Below are 17,198 nucleotides of genomic sequence, written 5' to 3' on the forward strand. Positions count from 1 at the left end.
AACAAAATATTCTTACATATAATAGAGTTCAATTCAATGCTGCATCTTTATCAATATAACCATAAATAATTTTTATAATTCAATCAATATAATTATATATTCTTATATGTTACGTATTGAAATCTATCAAATAAATGGAGTGTTTGCTCATGTTTCAAATACTTTTGAGGAGATAGTTCGTACCGATTTGACGGGTTGTTTTTGGGTTAGTTGTATGATGGGTTAGCGTGTTCGGGTTAGTGGTTTGATGGGTTAAAAACTCTAGATCATTAAGTTCGAATGCAACTCTACTAGAAGTGACTCGTGTAAACGAATTAAAAGAGCTGGCCGGTCAAAATGAGATGATGGGTAAAAGGGGCTAGCTGGTTGTAAAATGTTTTAATCGGATGGAACTTATAAATGATATATTTTTTTACTTGTTATAAAATTAAAAAAAATCTTTCAACAAAAAAAAAAAAAAAAACAGGTTTCAATTTTAGAAATTAGTCAACATATTTACACCCAATTCGAAACCTAGTTTCAATTTTAGAAATTAGTCAAATTCCACACTATAAGATTTTTGAATACTTCAAAAACGTGTAGGTTTTTCTAGAAATTTTTATTATTGTTTTAACTAATTGACTAGATTGCCTTTAAAGACATTCCTTGGTAAAAAAATTAGAGTTGTCTTATAAAATATAAATAAATTACTTCTTAAAATACGGATAAATATATTTATATATGTATTTTTACCGAAAGAAATATCCAGAAGTATCATAAAAAACTTATATTATTATATTTTAAAGTCACAAACTCACAACAATCATATACTTAATTTAAAAAGAAACATTTAATGACGACCAACAAGATTTAAAAAACAAATATACTTTAAAAAACACGTAATGTTTTGTTAACATTAATATTTTAATGAACCAATCCGATGGCTTTCGTTTTCTTATTCAATACGAGTATGCGACGACTTTCTATAAAACGTTAAACACGTTAACTCCACCGTCTTCAATTCATTGCTTCCTCGTTTGATGCTAGATATTCTCTCTTCCAAATAAGATATTTCGTCAGTGAAAGTCCAGTTTTCTTGTAGTGAAAAAAACGGTAAGTAATATTGTCGAGAATAGCAATGACAAGTGGCGGCGGCGTATTAGAGGTCGTGTTGGTCGATTCAGAAGGCATACGAGACAGAAAATTTCTTGGTAAGAATCAAACTAATACTGACATGACTTTTTTTTTCTTTATCTTTTGGAATCATGAGAATCTGTTGTCAGAGTTCTCAGTCAATATCCTGCTAGCCAACGCGATCAAGTAAATTGCAGTTTCTAGAAGCAAGATTCGAACCTTGATTTTTATCCCGAAATGATGAATTGAGCTCGTATAGGCATTTTGGACGCTGCTATTTAAATAGTAGTAATTACATGTTTGGAACTCATTATCGAATATTCCGACATGAGTTTGATGTTTTTTTTTGTATGTGTTTCAGGTTGCATAGTTTGTTGCACGACATCGGCTGTGGATAGACCGTATGTATGTGTAGAATACGGTGATCAAAAGCGTATAAGCAAAGTTGCGGAAGGTGATAATTAATTTATTTAAGTTTTAACTCGGAACAAGTTTTAAAAATGTTTATTTATTGAAATATTGAAATGAATTTGTGTAACGTATGTAGGAAAGGGGAAGAAATCCATTTGGGACCAAAAGTTCAACTTCGAGATTGAAAACCCAATCGTAGAAAACAAGTCATTTCGAAAACTTGTGCTTCGTGTGATGGACAAACACAAACTCTCAGATGACGGATATGTTGGTGAAGCCACGTAAGAAAATTTGAATTTATACTGTATTTTTAGATTTAGAGATCAGATCCGCTAAATCAGTGTCTTTTTCTTATTTACTATATTGAAAACTTGCACTGTCTAGTATTATATTAGACGGTACATGTTTACAATATATACATGTGAAACACACAGAAAGTATAAAAACATATCTTACGTCGTATTGTTAGTGAATATTGAGTTATGTTCGATTGAATTGACGCGCGTAGGATTCATGTAAAGGATGTTGTGTTAATGGGGATGGAGAAAGGGGAAGCCGAGCTCGGAAGCCGGAAATACAGGGTGGTCCGGGAAGATAAATCCTACACCGGAGATATATCGGCAGCAATTTCCTTCAAGGTTTGTTATCTTCACTTACACTTGAACCTTAAATATCAAACAAAATTAGTTAACTTTTCAAAAACTATATAATGTATACCATATTAATTTTTCAATATTATTTTATTTTGAGTAAATTGCCATTTTAGTCCCTGAGTTTTTTGTCGAAACTGCCATTTTAGTCCAAATAGTCTTTTTTCTCCTCTGGATCCCTGACTTTTTTTTTTTTTTTGCCATTTTAATCACATTGCCTAACTTAGTCTAAAAGCCAGGTTATAATCAGGAGTATTTTTGGCATTAAATTATTATGAGGTTTATAATTTATGTTGTAAACTACCCCTGGTTATCACTACACAACAGTTATGCCAAAAATACCCCTGGTTATAACCAGATTTTTAGACTGAGTTAGGCAATGTGATCAAAATGGCAAAAAAATGGAAAAGTCAGAGACCAGAGGAGAAAAAAAAAACTATTTAAACTATAATGACAATTTGGATCAAATCTCAGGGACTAAAAAACTATTAAAAGGAGCTTCACAATTTTAAAACCCTTAATCGGGAGTCATTAACATCAAAAAAATGGACTACAAGAAAAAAAATGTATATTTTTAAACCGTAAAAAATTGATAATTTGGATTCAACGGTTATATTAGATAACAACACAGCGAGTATTGGTAATTTCAACTATATAACAGATTATAAAACTGTGTCTCATACTTGCCAGTTATCCGCTTACTCGTTAGCCATCTTGTATTGGGTATACATTTTATACCGTACATGTTTACAACCAAGTTTATGTTACGTCTCGTAAAACCACTAAATTTGCCTTGAAAAAAAGAGACGTAGTCTATACATATTTTTTAGTTATGTGTATTGAGTTCATAATTACATCATGTATATTTTGATGCTCAGAGAAAAAATGGAGACGATAAAGAAGTTGAAAGGAAAGCAAGCATTATGAATAATGAAGATAGTACAAAAATTCCCGATGCATAATGTACTGAATTCATTTATAGTTTGTTATAGTTATTTAAATTTGATGTAAAAATGTATGATTGATAAATTTAATTTTTGTATTTATGTTAAATATGAAGGGTTAAATAACAAGGAGTGTTGTTAGATATCTCTATTAATGATTTCTTTTAATCCACTCATATTCGTAAGTTTAATTCTAGAATTTACATTCAAAATTATTGTTTGTGTCATAGGCTGAATCATTAAAATGAACTAGTCGAATGAGTTGAGTAATCGATTCATGTTAAAACAAGTAAATTTTTAATATGTGATTAACTCATAAATAATTTTTATTAATAATCCAAACTATGACTCGTGACCGATAATAAATAATATTTGACAATTTGACTAATAAAACTCCTAGTTTCACTTTTGTAAAGGCAATCCTCGGAAGGAAAAATAACTCCATCTCCCTGTAACTTTCATTTATATCTAACGGAAAAATAACTTCATTTACTTATCACTTTTATTTATATCACTTTCAAACAATTTACAATGTTCTGATTGAGATAAAATCTTAGTCAATTATTCATTACTGGCAGACAAAATTGCTTACGCGTTAGAGTAATATTGTCCTTGCAATGAAAATAAAAATTAAGAATGTAATCAATCAAATCGTCAGTATAAATTATTATCGACTAGTAATCACAATCTAGAATATTAAAAATCGGCCAATTTACATTTTATAAATACTCAAGGACTTAAATATACCAACAAAACTCTTGTTATTGCAAATTTGAAAAAAAAAAAAATAATTTCAATAAACATAACTTGTGACTACATTCTTCACTAACTTACCTTTTTAAACCATAAAAAAATACCAACAATATTAAGCACTTATAAAGTGGAGACGTGTTAACAATTTGAAGTTCATGCATGGTGACTTTCTATATTTGTAACTAGATCTCTCGTCAACCCCTACATATAACCAAAGACCGTCCATTTTTCTCATTACTTTCATCCTCACAAATAATATTATTCGTGTTCAATTCTCCTCTCCATACAATCCAATGAAGTTTTCTCTGGTTCTCCTTTTTGTTTCATCTCTCTTCCTGCATGGAACCTTCGGTACATTTTATCATCAATCTCTCATTTACACATTCATACATTATCTTCAATTATTATTATTCATAATATGTAGGTGTGATTATATGCGAGGATTTGACGAAGGACAATTGCTCCTTCGCGATCTCCTCGTCTGGAAAGCGATGCGTGTTGGAGGATTTCGAGGATAAGAAAGGGAAAGTGGAGTTTCAATGCCGGACGTCAGAAGTCATGGTGGAGATCATGGCGGACTACATTGAGAGTGACGAGTGTGTTAGGGCTTGCGGCGTTAATAGAAACACGACAGGTATTTCTTCGGATGTATTGCTTGATAAAAAGGCAATCGTCACTCTCTGCTCACCGCCGTGTTATCAAATGTGCCCTAACGTCATTGATCTACACTCCAATTTGGCCGTTGGTGAAGGTACCAGTTTTTCCTAGTTTTGTGACATTTATGTAATTTATTTTAAATTTCAAAACGCATTTCGAAAAAATTAAAAAGTAAAATTGAGAAGAAAGAGAACCACAAATAAATTTGAATAATATATATTTTATGTGTATTGAATAATTGATAACTAGATCTATTGAAAAAATTGAATAAAAAAGAGAGAACCAGATTTTATGGGTATTGAATAATTGATAACCAGATCTATTAAAGAATTTGAAAAAAAAAACAATGTTTTAAAATCCGGTTTTTTAATCATACCGGATTAGACATAAAAATGGTTTAACTAGTTGAACCGGGTTGTATCGGGCGGTTCAATCGGGTTGACTAGTTAACTGTATAATTCCATAAATTACAACATCAACTCAAAAAATAATCTAAAATTGGATGTAAATGTAAATCTGGAACGAATGATGGAGTGATGGAAGTCTGGAACAAGTCACGAATGAATGATGGATTAATGAAGCAAGTTTTGAATTTTGATCGATGGAGATAAAATATTAAAAGTCGTTAGGTTAAAGTTGAGAGTAAACATGAAGATGAGCCGATAAAAAGTAAAATCCTAACCCAAAAACAGACCTGAGCCGGTATCGGTATAACGGTTCAAACTGGTATACCGGATTTTACCGCCGATACAAAGTCGATGCCGTTTCTCCCACTTACCGGGGTGTTTCAGACCTGATTTAAATCCAAAAACGGTAATACCGGTATAACCGGCCGGTATTTACTGTTTTTAAAACATTGAAAAAAAAGACAAGAAGAAAACTAACTAGCTTTACATAGAGAGATTACAATGAAAAGAATAAGAATAACGCTAACCAATAATAACTAACAAATAAACTTAGAGATAAATGATAATAAAAAACTAATAATTATAATAGCTAATAAACATAGTTAACTTGTATATGTGTGGTTGATTGCAGGGGTATCATTGCCAGATCTTTGTGAACAACAACGTAACCATCCTGATTGTGCCATGATCGAGCTTCTAAGCTCCAGTTTTGTCGCGGATGGTCCGACAGGCAGTGCAAATCATCGCCGCGCGGCCCCAGCCCCAGCCCCATCGTTCTAGTAATTTTGTTTGTTGTGTTGATTGTTTGAAATTTTGGTGTAGAGCATCTGGCGGAATAATTAGCAAACTAGAGAACGTAGATAGAAAAATATTTTCTATGATCATATGATATTTTTGTAATGCATGTTCGGACTTGTTATTCTTTTTCCCCTTCTACGATGAGCAAATTTTAGATTTCAATGTCTCTATTTTGGGTTAAAGTTTTGGTTTCTCGATAACAGTTGTTACAACACACGCAACGCAATATTGACATCTATGTAAATATAAAAGTGAATGAATTCTATTAAAGAAAGAGTTACAATATATACGCATACAGAGGGACTAAGAAATAAATAAGTATAACCAATAAGTACACTAGAATATATAAGTTAGCTAATATCCTCCCTTAAGCGAAACGGTGGTGGACCAAATTTTGTAACTAACTTCCTGGAAGCAACTAGCTCCCTTAAAAAGTGGTAATCAAGATCAATGTGTTTGGCACGTTTATGAGAAATTGGATTTTGAGTGAGAAACAAGGCACTTTGATTGTCACATAATATGGTTGGACGATCCGCAGGAATAGCATGAAGTTCATGAAGAAGATGGGTTATCCAAACTATTTCGGCAGCAGTGTTGGCCATGGCCCTATATTCAGATTCACAACTTGACCGCCCAACAGTTGGTTGCTTTTTAGCACTCGACGAGATTAAGTTGCCGCCCAAAAATATAGAGTATCCATAAGTTGAACGACGTGTTTCTAAACATCTAGCCCAATCAGTGTCAGGGTATCCAAGCAGTGATGTGTGTGCCGGATGACTGTAGTGAAGGCCAAAAGCTAAAGTGCCTTTAAGATAACGAAGAATTCTTTTAACCTCCTGGTAATGAGCAATGGTCAGGGCATGCAAAAATTGACTGACTTGGTTGACAGCATACGAAATGTCAGGCCTGGTGATCGTTAAGTACTGGAGAGCTCCCAATGGAACGATAATGAGTGGCATCCGAGAATAAGTCACATGTAGACACAAAATAAACATTTGTGCTTAAAGGTGTTGGAGCAGGTTTGACATCCAACATCTTGCACGTGTTAAAATGTCCAAAGTGTATTTAGATTGATTCAAAAATAGTCCATTTTTGGTGTAGGTAACCTCCAGTCCAAGAAAGTAGTTGAGTTTCCCTAGATCTTTAATTGCAAATTCATTGTGGAGACAGTTAATGAATGATGTAAGAGCACTAGGTTGATTACCTGTTAAGATAAGGTCATCAACATTGACTAGAAGACACATGACACAAGAATCCTTCTTAAGGATAAATAAGGAAGGGTCAGCACGACTACACAGGAAGCCATAGGTAGTTAGAAAGGTGCTCAAGTGTTGAAACCTTGCCCTTGGGGCTAGTTTTAGACCATAGATGGCCTTGTTTAATTTACATACATGATTAGGGAACTGAGGGTTGAGAAAGCCCGGAGGTTGCTCCATAAACACACATTCTGAAAGATTGCCATGCATAAAGGCATTATTAACGTCTAATTAATGTAATGTCCATTGATTGATGATAGCTAAAGCAAGAACAGTGCGAATTGTGGCTGCCTTAACAACAGGACTGAAAGTATGAGAGAAATCAAGACCAGGAGTTTGACTATAACCTTGAGCCACAAGACGCGCTTTGTGACGTTCAATGGAGCCATCAGAACGAAACTTGGTGCGAAAGAGCCATTTAGATCCAACAACATTTGAGGTTGTCGGACGAGGTACGAGAATCCATGTTTCATTACGATGAAGGGCATCAAGTTCTTGCTTCATCGCTTGAACCCATTTTTCGTCTTTAGACGCGGTTTTGTATGTTTTAGGATCTAAGCAGGCAAATAGAGAACGATGAAGAGGAATGATCTCGGTGTGAGCAAGGCCGGCTCGGTGACGGGGTTTAAAGATTCCCGCCTTGGCTATAGTGATCATAGGATGAGATGGCTGAGGTGGCGGAGGAGGTGGTGTAGGAGGTGGTGTCGTAGGAGGACTCGCATGGGTTGATGTAGATTGCAAGGAAGGGGAGGCAGGAGGGGAGTTTTTTGGTGTGGAGATAGGGGATGTGATGGGGGTAGTGGTGGAGGTATCGGTTGTAGCAGGGGAGGGCGGAGGTTCGACAGGCGGTACCTGGTGCATGGGAGGTGGAGGAAAGTAAGGAATATGTATGGATGTAAATGGTTGATCGCTGGTGGTAGAAGCACGAGAAGTTGTAGAAGGTTTAGGTTGCAGGTTGGTAGTAACAATAGGAGAGGTGTCTAAAAAAGTTGATAATTCAAGTGTCTCAAATGGGTTTTTGGTAGAGGTGTTAGTAAATGGAAAACATGTTTCGTCAAAGCGAGCATGACGAGTCACATAGATACGCATGGTTGCAGGGTCAAGGCACCTATATCCTTTATATTTCGAGCTATATCCAATGAAAATGCATGGTATAATCCTTGGTGCTAGTTTGTTAAGAGCATAATCACGCAGATACGGGTACACTCTACAACCAAAAGTGCGAAAAGTGGAATAGTTGGGTGCTTGATTATAGAGCAGCTCAAACGGAGATTTTCCATCAAGTATGGGAGTAGGTAAGCGATTAATAATGTAAACCGCTGATGAAAATGCTTCAACCCAATATGTGGATGATACTTTAGCATGAAAGAGCATCGCTAAACCAGTTTCGACAATGTGTCGATGCTTGCGTTCAACCCGCCCGTTTTGTTGGGGTGTGTAAGGTCACGGCAAGCGATGTAGGGTGCCATTTTTTTCAAACAGAGCCCGAACTTTAAGGTTGGTGAATTCTGTGCCACCGTCACTTTGAAAGGTTATAATTTTTGATGAAAATTGAGTTTGAACAAATGGAACAAATATGTTCAAAACATCAAAAAAAATCAGCTTTGGTTCTAAGAGGAAATATCCATGTGAACCTGGAAAAGTCATCAATGAAAGCAACATAATACAAGAAATTATCGACCGATTTTACCGGTGAATGTAACACCTCGAAAATTTATGTCCAATAATGTATTGACACGTGTCGTAAGCTTTGAACGTGTAAAAGAATACTTTAAGAGGGACTAAAGTTGACAAACTAGGAAACTATGCGAATATAAGGGTTCAAGTGTCAACAATGGATATATATATTTTAAAATAGCCCTACAAGATGTTTATACCTTCAAACGAATAAATCATGGATCATACGGAGCTAACTATGAAAGAAAGTGAGAGATTACAAACTACAGGGGCTAAATGGGTCAACATATTTAAAGTATACCTCTGAGTGACCTTTTAGCAAACCCGAAGCTTTGTAACGATTAATTATGCTCACTAAAATGTGTGATAAAAATTTCATAAAGTTTCGTTGTCGTATGAGAAAGTTATGATAAAATTCGTGTACAAAGGGTTAAAAGCGTCAACATTGCAATTTAAGGCTTTACGGGTGATCACAAAGTTAATAAGGGACTTAACCAAGTTTGTATATGTCTTGGAGCCCTTAAAAGTCAAGTTAGAGGGTTAAAATTGCAAGAAATAAAGTTAAAACCTCGTTTAGAAGGACCAGGGACCAAAACAGCAAATTTGGAAAGTTGAAATTCGTTCACAAGGGCGTCGCGCTACGCGTAGGCTCCTCAGGGGACCTACGCGTGACGCGAGGGGTCACCTGATTCGAAAAAAATGGCAACTGCCTGTTAAAGCTGTTAAACCGACTCAAAACCTTGTTTTTACATACCAGGGGCTGCACCAACCAGTTTACATGCAATAGGGGCACTTGTCTTGATCTGGAAACAACCATAGACCTCTTTGGCATCATCTTGTGTGATCAAAACCCCTATATAAGAAAATCTAAGTTGCAACATTTGGGCACTTGCATTTGAAGCATTCACAACTTCACTTCTGGAGCTCCTCTGATCAAGTGAGAGATTACAAACTACAGGGGCTAAATGGGTCAACATGTTTAAAGTATACCTCCGAGTGACCTTTTAGCAAACCCGAAGCTTTGTAACGATTAATTATGCTCACTAAAATGTGTGATAAAAATTTCATAAAGTTTCGTTATCGTATGAGAAAGTTATGATAAAATTCGTGTACAAAGGGTTAAAAGCGTCAACATTGCAATTTAAGGCTTTACGGGTGATCACAAAGTTAATCAAGGACTTAACCAAGTTTGTATATGTCTTGGAGCCCTTAAAAGTCAAGTTAGAGGGTTAAAATTGCAAGAAATAAAGTTAAAACCTCGTTTAGAAGGACCAGGGACCAAAACAGCAAATTTGGAAAGTTGAAATTCGTTCACAAGGGCGTCGCGCTACGCGTAGGCTCCTCAGGGGACCTACGCGTGACGCGAGGGGTCACCTGATTCGAAAAAAATGGCAACTGCCTGTTAAAGCTGTTAAACCGACTCAAAACCTTGTTTTTACATACCAGGGGCTGCACCAACCAGTTTACATGCAATAGGGGCACTTGTCTTGATCTGGAAACAACCATAGACCTCTTTGGCATCATCTTGTGTGATCAAAACCCCTATATAAGAAAATCTAAGTTGCAACATTTGGGCACTTGCATTTGAAGCATTCACAACTTCACTTCTGGAGCTCCTCTGATCAACCTCAAGCTTCCTAGTGATCCCTAGTCGTAATTAGGACTCTTATAAGTACCCTTAACCCTTCCTAATCTAGTTTAGCTTAGTTAATTAGCTAAAAGTCAAACCGTCGTAATTAAAGTTTGACTTCGAGATTAAGCAATAATTATCCAGTCAAATCTCGAATTAAAAATACCTATAAGTAGGTAATTATGTGGGTAATAAACCCTTAAAAGGGTATTCTCAGATTCCCACTCTAACTATGTCAATTGTCGGGTTAAAGCTTACTTTAAAAAAGTCAACATAATGCTTACTTTCAAATTAATGCATAATTAGCAATGTAGGATTCATGCAACCTGTTTTATCATTAATATAACTTGGTAAATAATATAAGAACATGTCTAAACATGTTCAACTCGACAATTTTCAGTTTAGGCTCGGTTTGGAACCGAAAGTCGCATAGTTTGACTTATACTTTGACTTTCAATTCTGACCCGTTTAAGCCAAGTTTAGGATTGCCTTAGAGCTTCTTTTGGACCTATTTATGTGTTAGTATAACCCTCTGTGATTATACAACTTGGTTCATTAGATATCCGAATCATATGCATGTTTCCGCTAATTGCCTAATTGTTGACTATTATGCCCTTGTCACCTTAAACTGCGATTTTTGAAAATATAAAAGAGTAGACACCTTAGTTACTGATTTATAAACTTGTACCTAAAATTTGATATCAGTTTGAGGTCTAGATTTAGAGTTATGCTCATTAGCGTAATTAGAAGCCCTTTTAGTAAATAAATGGCATAATTAGCATATAGCCTATCTAAACCCAAATTTTATTATCAAACTTTTTACCTACTGATATAAAATAATTGTAGGATCGTGATCTGACCTGAACGAGTCGTTCAGAGGAGTTTTACTTCGTTTCAGGTGCGGAATAACAAGAAACGAAGGTAGAAACAGCTTGTTCTTCACTAAATCTGCTGATTTTATATATCTGACAACGTTTACAGCTCAAACCTCACACCGGCAGCACTTCGGCATGGAATACAAGACATTCAATTGTAGTTTCGCTCAAGAGTACACCTATATATAGTGCAGATGGTTTCGCTTATATGTACATGTCCATATGAGCGAAACCTCATATGTCCATATAAGCGAAACTATCCTGACCATAAAAGCGAAACCTCTTCCTAATGTCACTATGAGCGAAACCAGCTCACTAACAACATACACTCTCCTATTTTCTTGTAATACGCACCCTAATCTATGCAATACAATGTAAGACTCGATACAAGACGAAGTCGACAGATGTAGTGCACCAACAGACTCCCCCTCAGATGTTGACGGAGTCGACTATCGAGTCACGACAATGCTGTGTCTTCACATCTTCAGTCTTGATCAGTCTCTGGGCTTTTCTCTCTCTCTATCTTCAGACTCCCCTTCTCGATTTGCTGGCATTCTTTTGTTTTTCAGCAACATTTGATACAGGATCGTTGTCTGCCTCTTCATGTTCCAGGATTGATATCTGGCTCAAGCACAATTTGCAAAGACTTCAAATTCCTAGGATCAAAACTTGGCTTTCTTCAATCAAAGTCCTCAGGTATCGTAACCTGGCTCTTTATCTTTAAGTCCAAGATTGAACCCTGGCTATTCCTGCACATTCTTAACCCAGAAATAAATTTCCTAAATTTAACAACTTGAATGCACCAACACTGACTTCCCTCCAAAATAACTATCTGCACCAATACCTACTCTCTCTCAGACCACAAACACATGATGAACCACTTGTTGATTTAAAAACATATTTTGACAATTAAGACATACTCCCCCTCACAACAATGTCATCATGTTTAGCACTCGGAATTTTGAAAATCAGCTTTCCAACATCAGTTGTCGAAAATCTTTTTGACTTTTTCAAAAGTTTATGCTAAAACACACATAAAATCTTTTTGGATTTTCTGAAAGAAAATAAATGACACCACTTGAAAATACAGAAAAACTGATACCTATTGTAAAATCAACAAGAATGCATAAATGAAATATTTACAGACAATATTTTTGTGAGTTCGTACAAGAGGATCATATCAGTTTATGAGACATGTCACTAACACCGTTAAGTTGCATTACATTTTAAGCTCTAAACAATTCACCTAGATTGTCAGTATATTTGTCCACTTAAATTTTCACACAAACTTCAACTGATTCGAGATACGATATTAATGTCTTAATTACTTGAACTTATTCGTGTGTCCTACTACTTGAATATACTCCCGTATCCAGATCCCAATATTCAGTCTTACAGGTGAGTATACCACAGATGATATCTGTCAGGGGTTAGATGCGAGGGCCGTGAGAGCTCAGGTCGATACTTCCCTATACGCAAAGAGATGACGGCTTCGACTTTTGGTGTGTCCCCTTTAGAGGATCTTTTGATTACAACAGCAGCGACTATCAATTTTATTGTTTCATCAGCTTGCTGAGGGCGAAGCTATGTTTCAAGCTTTTGTGGAAAGTATTATCCGGGGACTAGGTCAGTCTTTCCATACAGCAGAAGTCCCGGGATAATACCCCAGATATCACTGAGCATAAATACCTAGTATCTCAGAATAAGGGACCTTTCAAACAAGATTTCAGGGGTTACCTATATATCCAAGAAGTTGTTAACCCACAGAACAAACAAGTTTGAATTTTATGATTATATCTCGTCACAATTTATTAAATGTGTGAAAACCTACTAACACATCCACAGTAAGATTGTTTATCACATTATATCTTTTCATTTCTTTAGCATGTTGTGACAGCCTACTGATGTACTATCATTTCCTCTTTTTACAACAAAACTCATTTTTGATTTTATCATGTTTTTGATTTTTCAAATTTTCTAATGTTTTTGGATTTTCTGAAATTCTTACTCCCCCTAAAATGCAAACACATTTCAAAGGAAATTTGAAAACAACTAGACTCTAAACCCACTTAAAAACATGAAATGTAAAACAAACTGTACAAAACTTGACAACCGATATCGAATCGCATCAATTCGCCATCCACTAAGGCATAAACAATCTGAACTCCCCCTTTCACAAACCATTTTCTCATTTAGATCTCAAAACATTTAAGTTTGTTTTAATCAAAATGATTTTTCCGGAAAATGAATTTGTTTTACCCCTTGTAGGATAATCATAAGATTCGGGGTTATGGTTCATCATCTTGTTTATTAATCAGATATATAGTATATCAAGTACAACTTAATGTCCCTGATTTACCATTTTGCAGTGAAGAAACCTCATTACCACTTGTAAAAATAACCACTTGTAAGTATAACAACCAATACCACTTGCAGATATGACCAACAAATACCATTTGTAGGAATGAGTCATCTACGTAACCTCTTTACCACTTGTAAGATTAGTCACAAAAATGCCGATTCCTGCTTCTCAATTACCAACCTGGAAGCTCCGGCGTAGTCCTTTCACCTGTAAAATTTAAACACTTTCAAAATATTTCAAGCAAACTTTACAAACACTAGAATGATGCCGATTCCTGATCCACGATATAAACTTGGGATCTCCGGCGTAGTCCTAAGACTTCATGGGAAACAGACTTCCATCCAAGTCTTTTCAGACTTGATGGCTTTCAGTTCTTACGCAGTGGGGTTGTATGTTGCCTTTTTAGTTGCATAAAAATCTTTAACCCCCTTTGCTTTCCCATTCAACATTTTTCCAAAAATTTTCTTTACGCTTCCATTAAATGTTTTCTCGACATCAAATTTAGTTTTCTCGTTGTAAAACTGATTCGAAATTTCAACATTTCCAACTTTCTTTTTAACCTCTTCAAATTTCAGTGATGGAAAATCATCATCACTTACTGAAATTTTCACCTTATCTTGTGGCTCTTCTGGCTTTGTGGAACCAGATTCATCGCCAACATTCACATCAACTTTCTTAACAACCAACATTTGGTTTTCTTTTTCTTTCTTTTTGTAAAAATTCCTTTTAGAACACTCACCAACCTCATAAATTGAATTTTCAAAAACTTTAAGTTTTTCTGTTGGTTGTTCAACATCAACAACCTTTTCTTTCAATTTTCTAGAAACTCCCTGTTTTGTTTTGACATTTTTCTGACAGTTCCATGCAATGTGACCAGCTTCATTGCACTTGTAACAGGTTCGAGTTTCCTTTGGATACAACACTTCAGATCCATTCTTTCTCTTCTCAGCAAGAAACTCTTGATTTGACTGTCTCCAGAATGGTTTCTTCTGTTCCTCTTCTGAACTTCCACCTGACACAAATTCTGTTTTTGTATTAGAATTTTTTATATTTTTATGATTTTCTGGTGAAATAAAACCTAAACCTTTCTTTTTGTAGCTACGATTTTGGTTTGGTTTCTTTTGAGAACTCGAACCAGAATTGTAATCCTTTTTCTTGTTTAAACGTTGTTGAACTCTTGAAGTGTATTTTTTTTAGGTTTATCATTAAGATTTAAATCTTTTATTTCAGAAAGATTAATTTCTGTCATTTTGAAAACCTTTTTGATCAATTCAAATCTGACACTTCTTATTGGAAACTCTTTGTCAGAGTATAATTTGTCAGAATCATTTAAAGTGTATGCTACTTCAAATGTTTCATCATCCAAATTTGCCTTCGATAATAAAAACTCTTTACTGTAAGACCTTTTGACCGACGACTTTGAACTGTTGACTGATGAATTTGACCCTCCAGACTCAGACTTTGACTCATCCTCATCAGTATCCAACACCTGATCGACCACCTTTTTGATTAACTCAGACTCATGATCAGTGTCAGACGAGGTAAACGTGACGTCAATGTTTTCTGGTAATTCATCAGTTATGTCGGTTTTAAGCTTTATATTTACTGCTTTTTCAAGTTGCTCCTCGTTTGGTTTTCTAGGAGAATACCCTTCCCAAATCAGAGGCGGACACTTGTTATAGCTAACAGTCGGTTTCTTACCACAATCTTTCTTCTTCTTTGGCTTTTCATCTTGAAAAACTTCCATACCTGCAACATTTGGGTAAATACGACCAATGAGATAATCAGAACTAGAATAACTTTGTAACAAACGTCTAATTCTCTCATTCTCGATTTTTTCTGTCTCCAACTCTTGCTTCCACTTAGCACTTTCTTCGATGTAAAAGTTGATAGCTTTCTGCTTTGTCATCATGACTGAATTCATCAGCGTCAGTGCTTGTTCTCGTTCTGAATTTGTCTTTTGGAGACCAGTTACTGTTTTGTTCAAGACATCATAAGATTCTTTCACATAGTTAAGGTTGAACAGTAACTGCTCCTTCTTCTCATATTCAGCAATTCTGACATCTTTTGCTGCACATTCCTTGCAAACTTCCAAGCACTTCTCGCAAGGCTTTACAACTTCAACAATTTTTTCAATTTCAATTGTTTTCACTACTTCAATCACTTTCTCTGTCTCAATCATTTTTTCTTCTACCTTTACATGCTCACTCTCAACATTCTCATTCTGAACAACATCTTCAGATTTCTGTTGTTGTTGTTCCTTAGCAGCTCGTTTCTCCTTTAGCTTCTCCATGCGATCTGCAAAATAGAAATGAAAGCTTTCAGGAGATAGATGAGATTTAGCAACATTTATATGTTTCTCTTCCTCATAATCACTACTGCTATCAACTGGTGATTGATCAAACTGTACAGATTTTTCGGAATCAGTATCTGATACACCAGAATCTGATGGTGTTTGATCAAATACAACTTCCTTTTCTGAAGTAACATCATTCTGAACACTCTCATCTGAACTTTGTAAACCTTCATCAGCACTTTCTGAGCTTTCATCAGATGCAACAGACTGTTCCTCCACACTTTCTACAGTCACACCAATAGATTTCATCCAGGTGGTAAATATGTCTGGTTCTCTGACAATTTTGGCAATGAAAGCTTTGAAATCACCCTTCTCATCAACAAACATATCCCAGTTGAAGCCTTCAGGTAGTCTTTCATCATCTTGATCAACTAAACAGGCTTTGCTATCAGGAGATATGTAGTTGCTCCAGTTGAAGTCCACCAAACATGCTCTCTTAGAATCCTCAATCTTCCTACCATGAGCCGTCTGTGAGTCTTGAGATTGACCAACCTGCTGATAAATGGCTTTTCGGTAGTAGTCGTCTTTTCCGAACGGATTCTGAGCACCACTATCTTCCTTGTTCTTGCACTCCCGCTTGAAATGGCCTTTCTCCCTGCAACGAAAACAAGTAACTTTAGATTTATCAAAACCTAAAGTAGATACATGAGCATCGAGAAAGTCATTTCTCCTGGTAATTGTCTTAAACTTTTCAGCACGTCTAAGGACACTAGAAAGACACCATTTAATATCCATCAGTTCCATTTCTTCGGCGTCTATTTGATCGTAATCCTCCTTTGTTAGCATAGGATTTTCGATCCGACCAGCAACAAGACCCTCATAAGATAACAATACAGAACCAAGTAGAGCCATGTGGTCTTTTGCAGTTTCCTCAGAAAAACTTTGACCTTCTGGAAGATTTAGAGCAATGTTGCACTGAATCACGTAACCATTTCCTGTCTTTGTGCCTTGAGACTGAAAGCTTGTGTTTGACTCTTTAGGATTGACACTTGGAAATGATGAGAATCCGCTACTTTTGGTTGAACTCTGATCTGCTTTTTCTGATGAATCTCCAGCACTGAATGCAGTTTGGATTTTCGGACTTCTCTCAGATTCAGGAACTGGAATACTACCCTTATAGTACATTTTCACGTCCTGTTGACCACTCGGACTGTTCATCCTAGCAATCTTCTGTTGTTCCAGATCCTGACTTTCAATCTTTTCAATAATCTGAGATATAGTCAATCCATCATAAACACCCGTGTTTTTTAGAATCATCAAGTATGTTCCCATTCTTTCTATGGTAGTGCATCAGCAAGCTTGTCTACCC

General features: G+C 35.7%; 3 protein-coding genes across 3 annotated transcripts; 2 read left to right on the top strand and 1 right to left on the bottom strand.

Moving 5' to 3' along the window:
* The first annotated feature begins 1,002 nt into the window (after positions 1 to 1,002).
* On the top strand, positions 1,003 to 3,263 carry LOC110898872 (elicitor-responsive protein 1). Its single transcript, XM_022145729.2, has 5 exons — positions 1,003 to 1,190; positions 1,475 to 1,567; positions 1,661 to 1,805; positions 2,033 to 2,162; positions 3,053 to 3,263. Exons 1-5 carry the CDS (start codon positions 1,118 to 1,120, stop codon positions 3,134 to 3,136), a joined length of 525 nt encoding a protein of 174 aa, XP_022001421.1. The 5' UTR covers positions 1,003 to 1,117; the 3' UTR covers positions 3,137 to 3,263.
* Positions 3,264 to 4,164: 901 nt separating this feature from the next.
* Positions 4,165 to 5,895, top strand: LOC110903071. Its single transcript, XM_022149271.2, has 3 exons — positions 4,165 to 4,222; positions 4,296 to 4,622; positions 5,567 to 5,895. Exons 1-3 carry the CDS (start codon positions 4,165 to 4,167, stop codon positions 5,713 to 5,715), a joined length of 534 nt encoding a protein of 177 aa, XP_022004963.1. The 3' UTR covers positions 5,716 to 5,895.
* Positions 5,896 to 6,083: 188 nt separating this feature from the next.
* On the bottom strand, positions 6,084 to 6,692 carry LOC110901431 (uncharacterized mitochondrial protein AtMg00810-like). The gene has a single exon (XM_022148261.1). It carries the CDS (start codon positions 6,690 to 6,692, stop codon positions 6,084 to 6,086), a length of 609 nt encoding a protein of 202 aa, XP_022003953.1.
* Positions 6,693 to 17,198: the final 10,506 nt, after the last annotated feature.

Source organism: Helianthus annuus, chromosome 13, assembly GCF_002127325.2.
Source record: "Helianthus annuus cultivar XRQ/B chromosome 13, HanXRQr2.0-SUNRISE, whole genome shotgun sequence".
Taxonomy (NCBI): domain Eukaryota; kingdom Viridiplantae; phylum Streptophyta; class Magnoliopsida; order Asterales; family Asteraceae; genus Helianthus; species Helianthus annuus.

What these genes read in the sequence shown, in the direction of transcription:
- LOC110898872 (XM_022145729.2), top strand. Translation starts at nt 1,118, where the DNA reads ATGACAAGTGGCGGCGGCGTATTAGAGGTCGTGTTGGTCGATTCAGAA. An exon ending in ACGAGACAGAAAATTTCTTG is followed by an intron (nt 1,191 to 1,474) that starts GTAAGAATCAAA and finishes TATGTGTTTCAG; the next exon opens with GTTGCATAGTTTGTTGCACG. An exon ending in GGATATGTTGGTGAAGCCAC is followed by an intron (nt 1,806 to 2,032) that starts GTAAGAAAATTT and finishes TGACGCGCGTAG; the next exon opens with GATTCATGTAAAGGATGTTG.
- LOC110903071 (XM_022149271.2), top strand. Translation starts at nt 4,165, where the DNA reads ATGAAGTTTTCTCTGGTTCTCCTTTTTGTTTCATCTCTCTTCCTGCAT. An exon ending in CTTCCTGCATGGAACCTTCG is followed by an intron (nt 4,223 to 4,295) that starts GTACATTTTATC and finishes CATAATATGTAG; the next exon opens with GTGTGATTATATGCGAGGAT. An exon ending in CAATTTGGCCGTTGGTGAAG is followed by an intron (nt 4,623 to 5,566) that starts GTACCAGTTTTT and finishes GGTTGATTGCAG; the next exon opens with GGGTATCATTGCCAGATCTT.
- LOC110901431 (XM_022148261.1), bottom strand. Translation starts at nt 6,692, where the DNA reads ATGCCACTCATTATCGTTCCATTGGGAGCTCTCCAGTACTTAACGATC.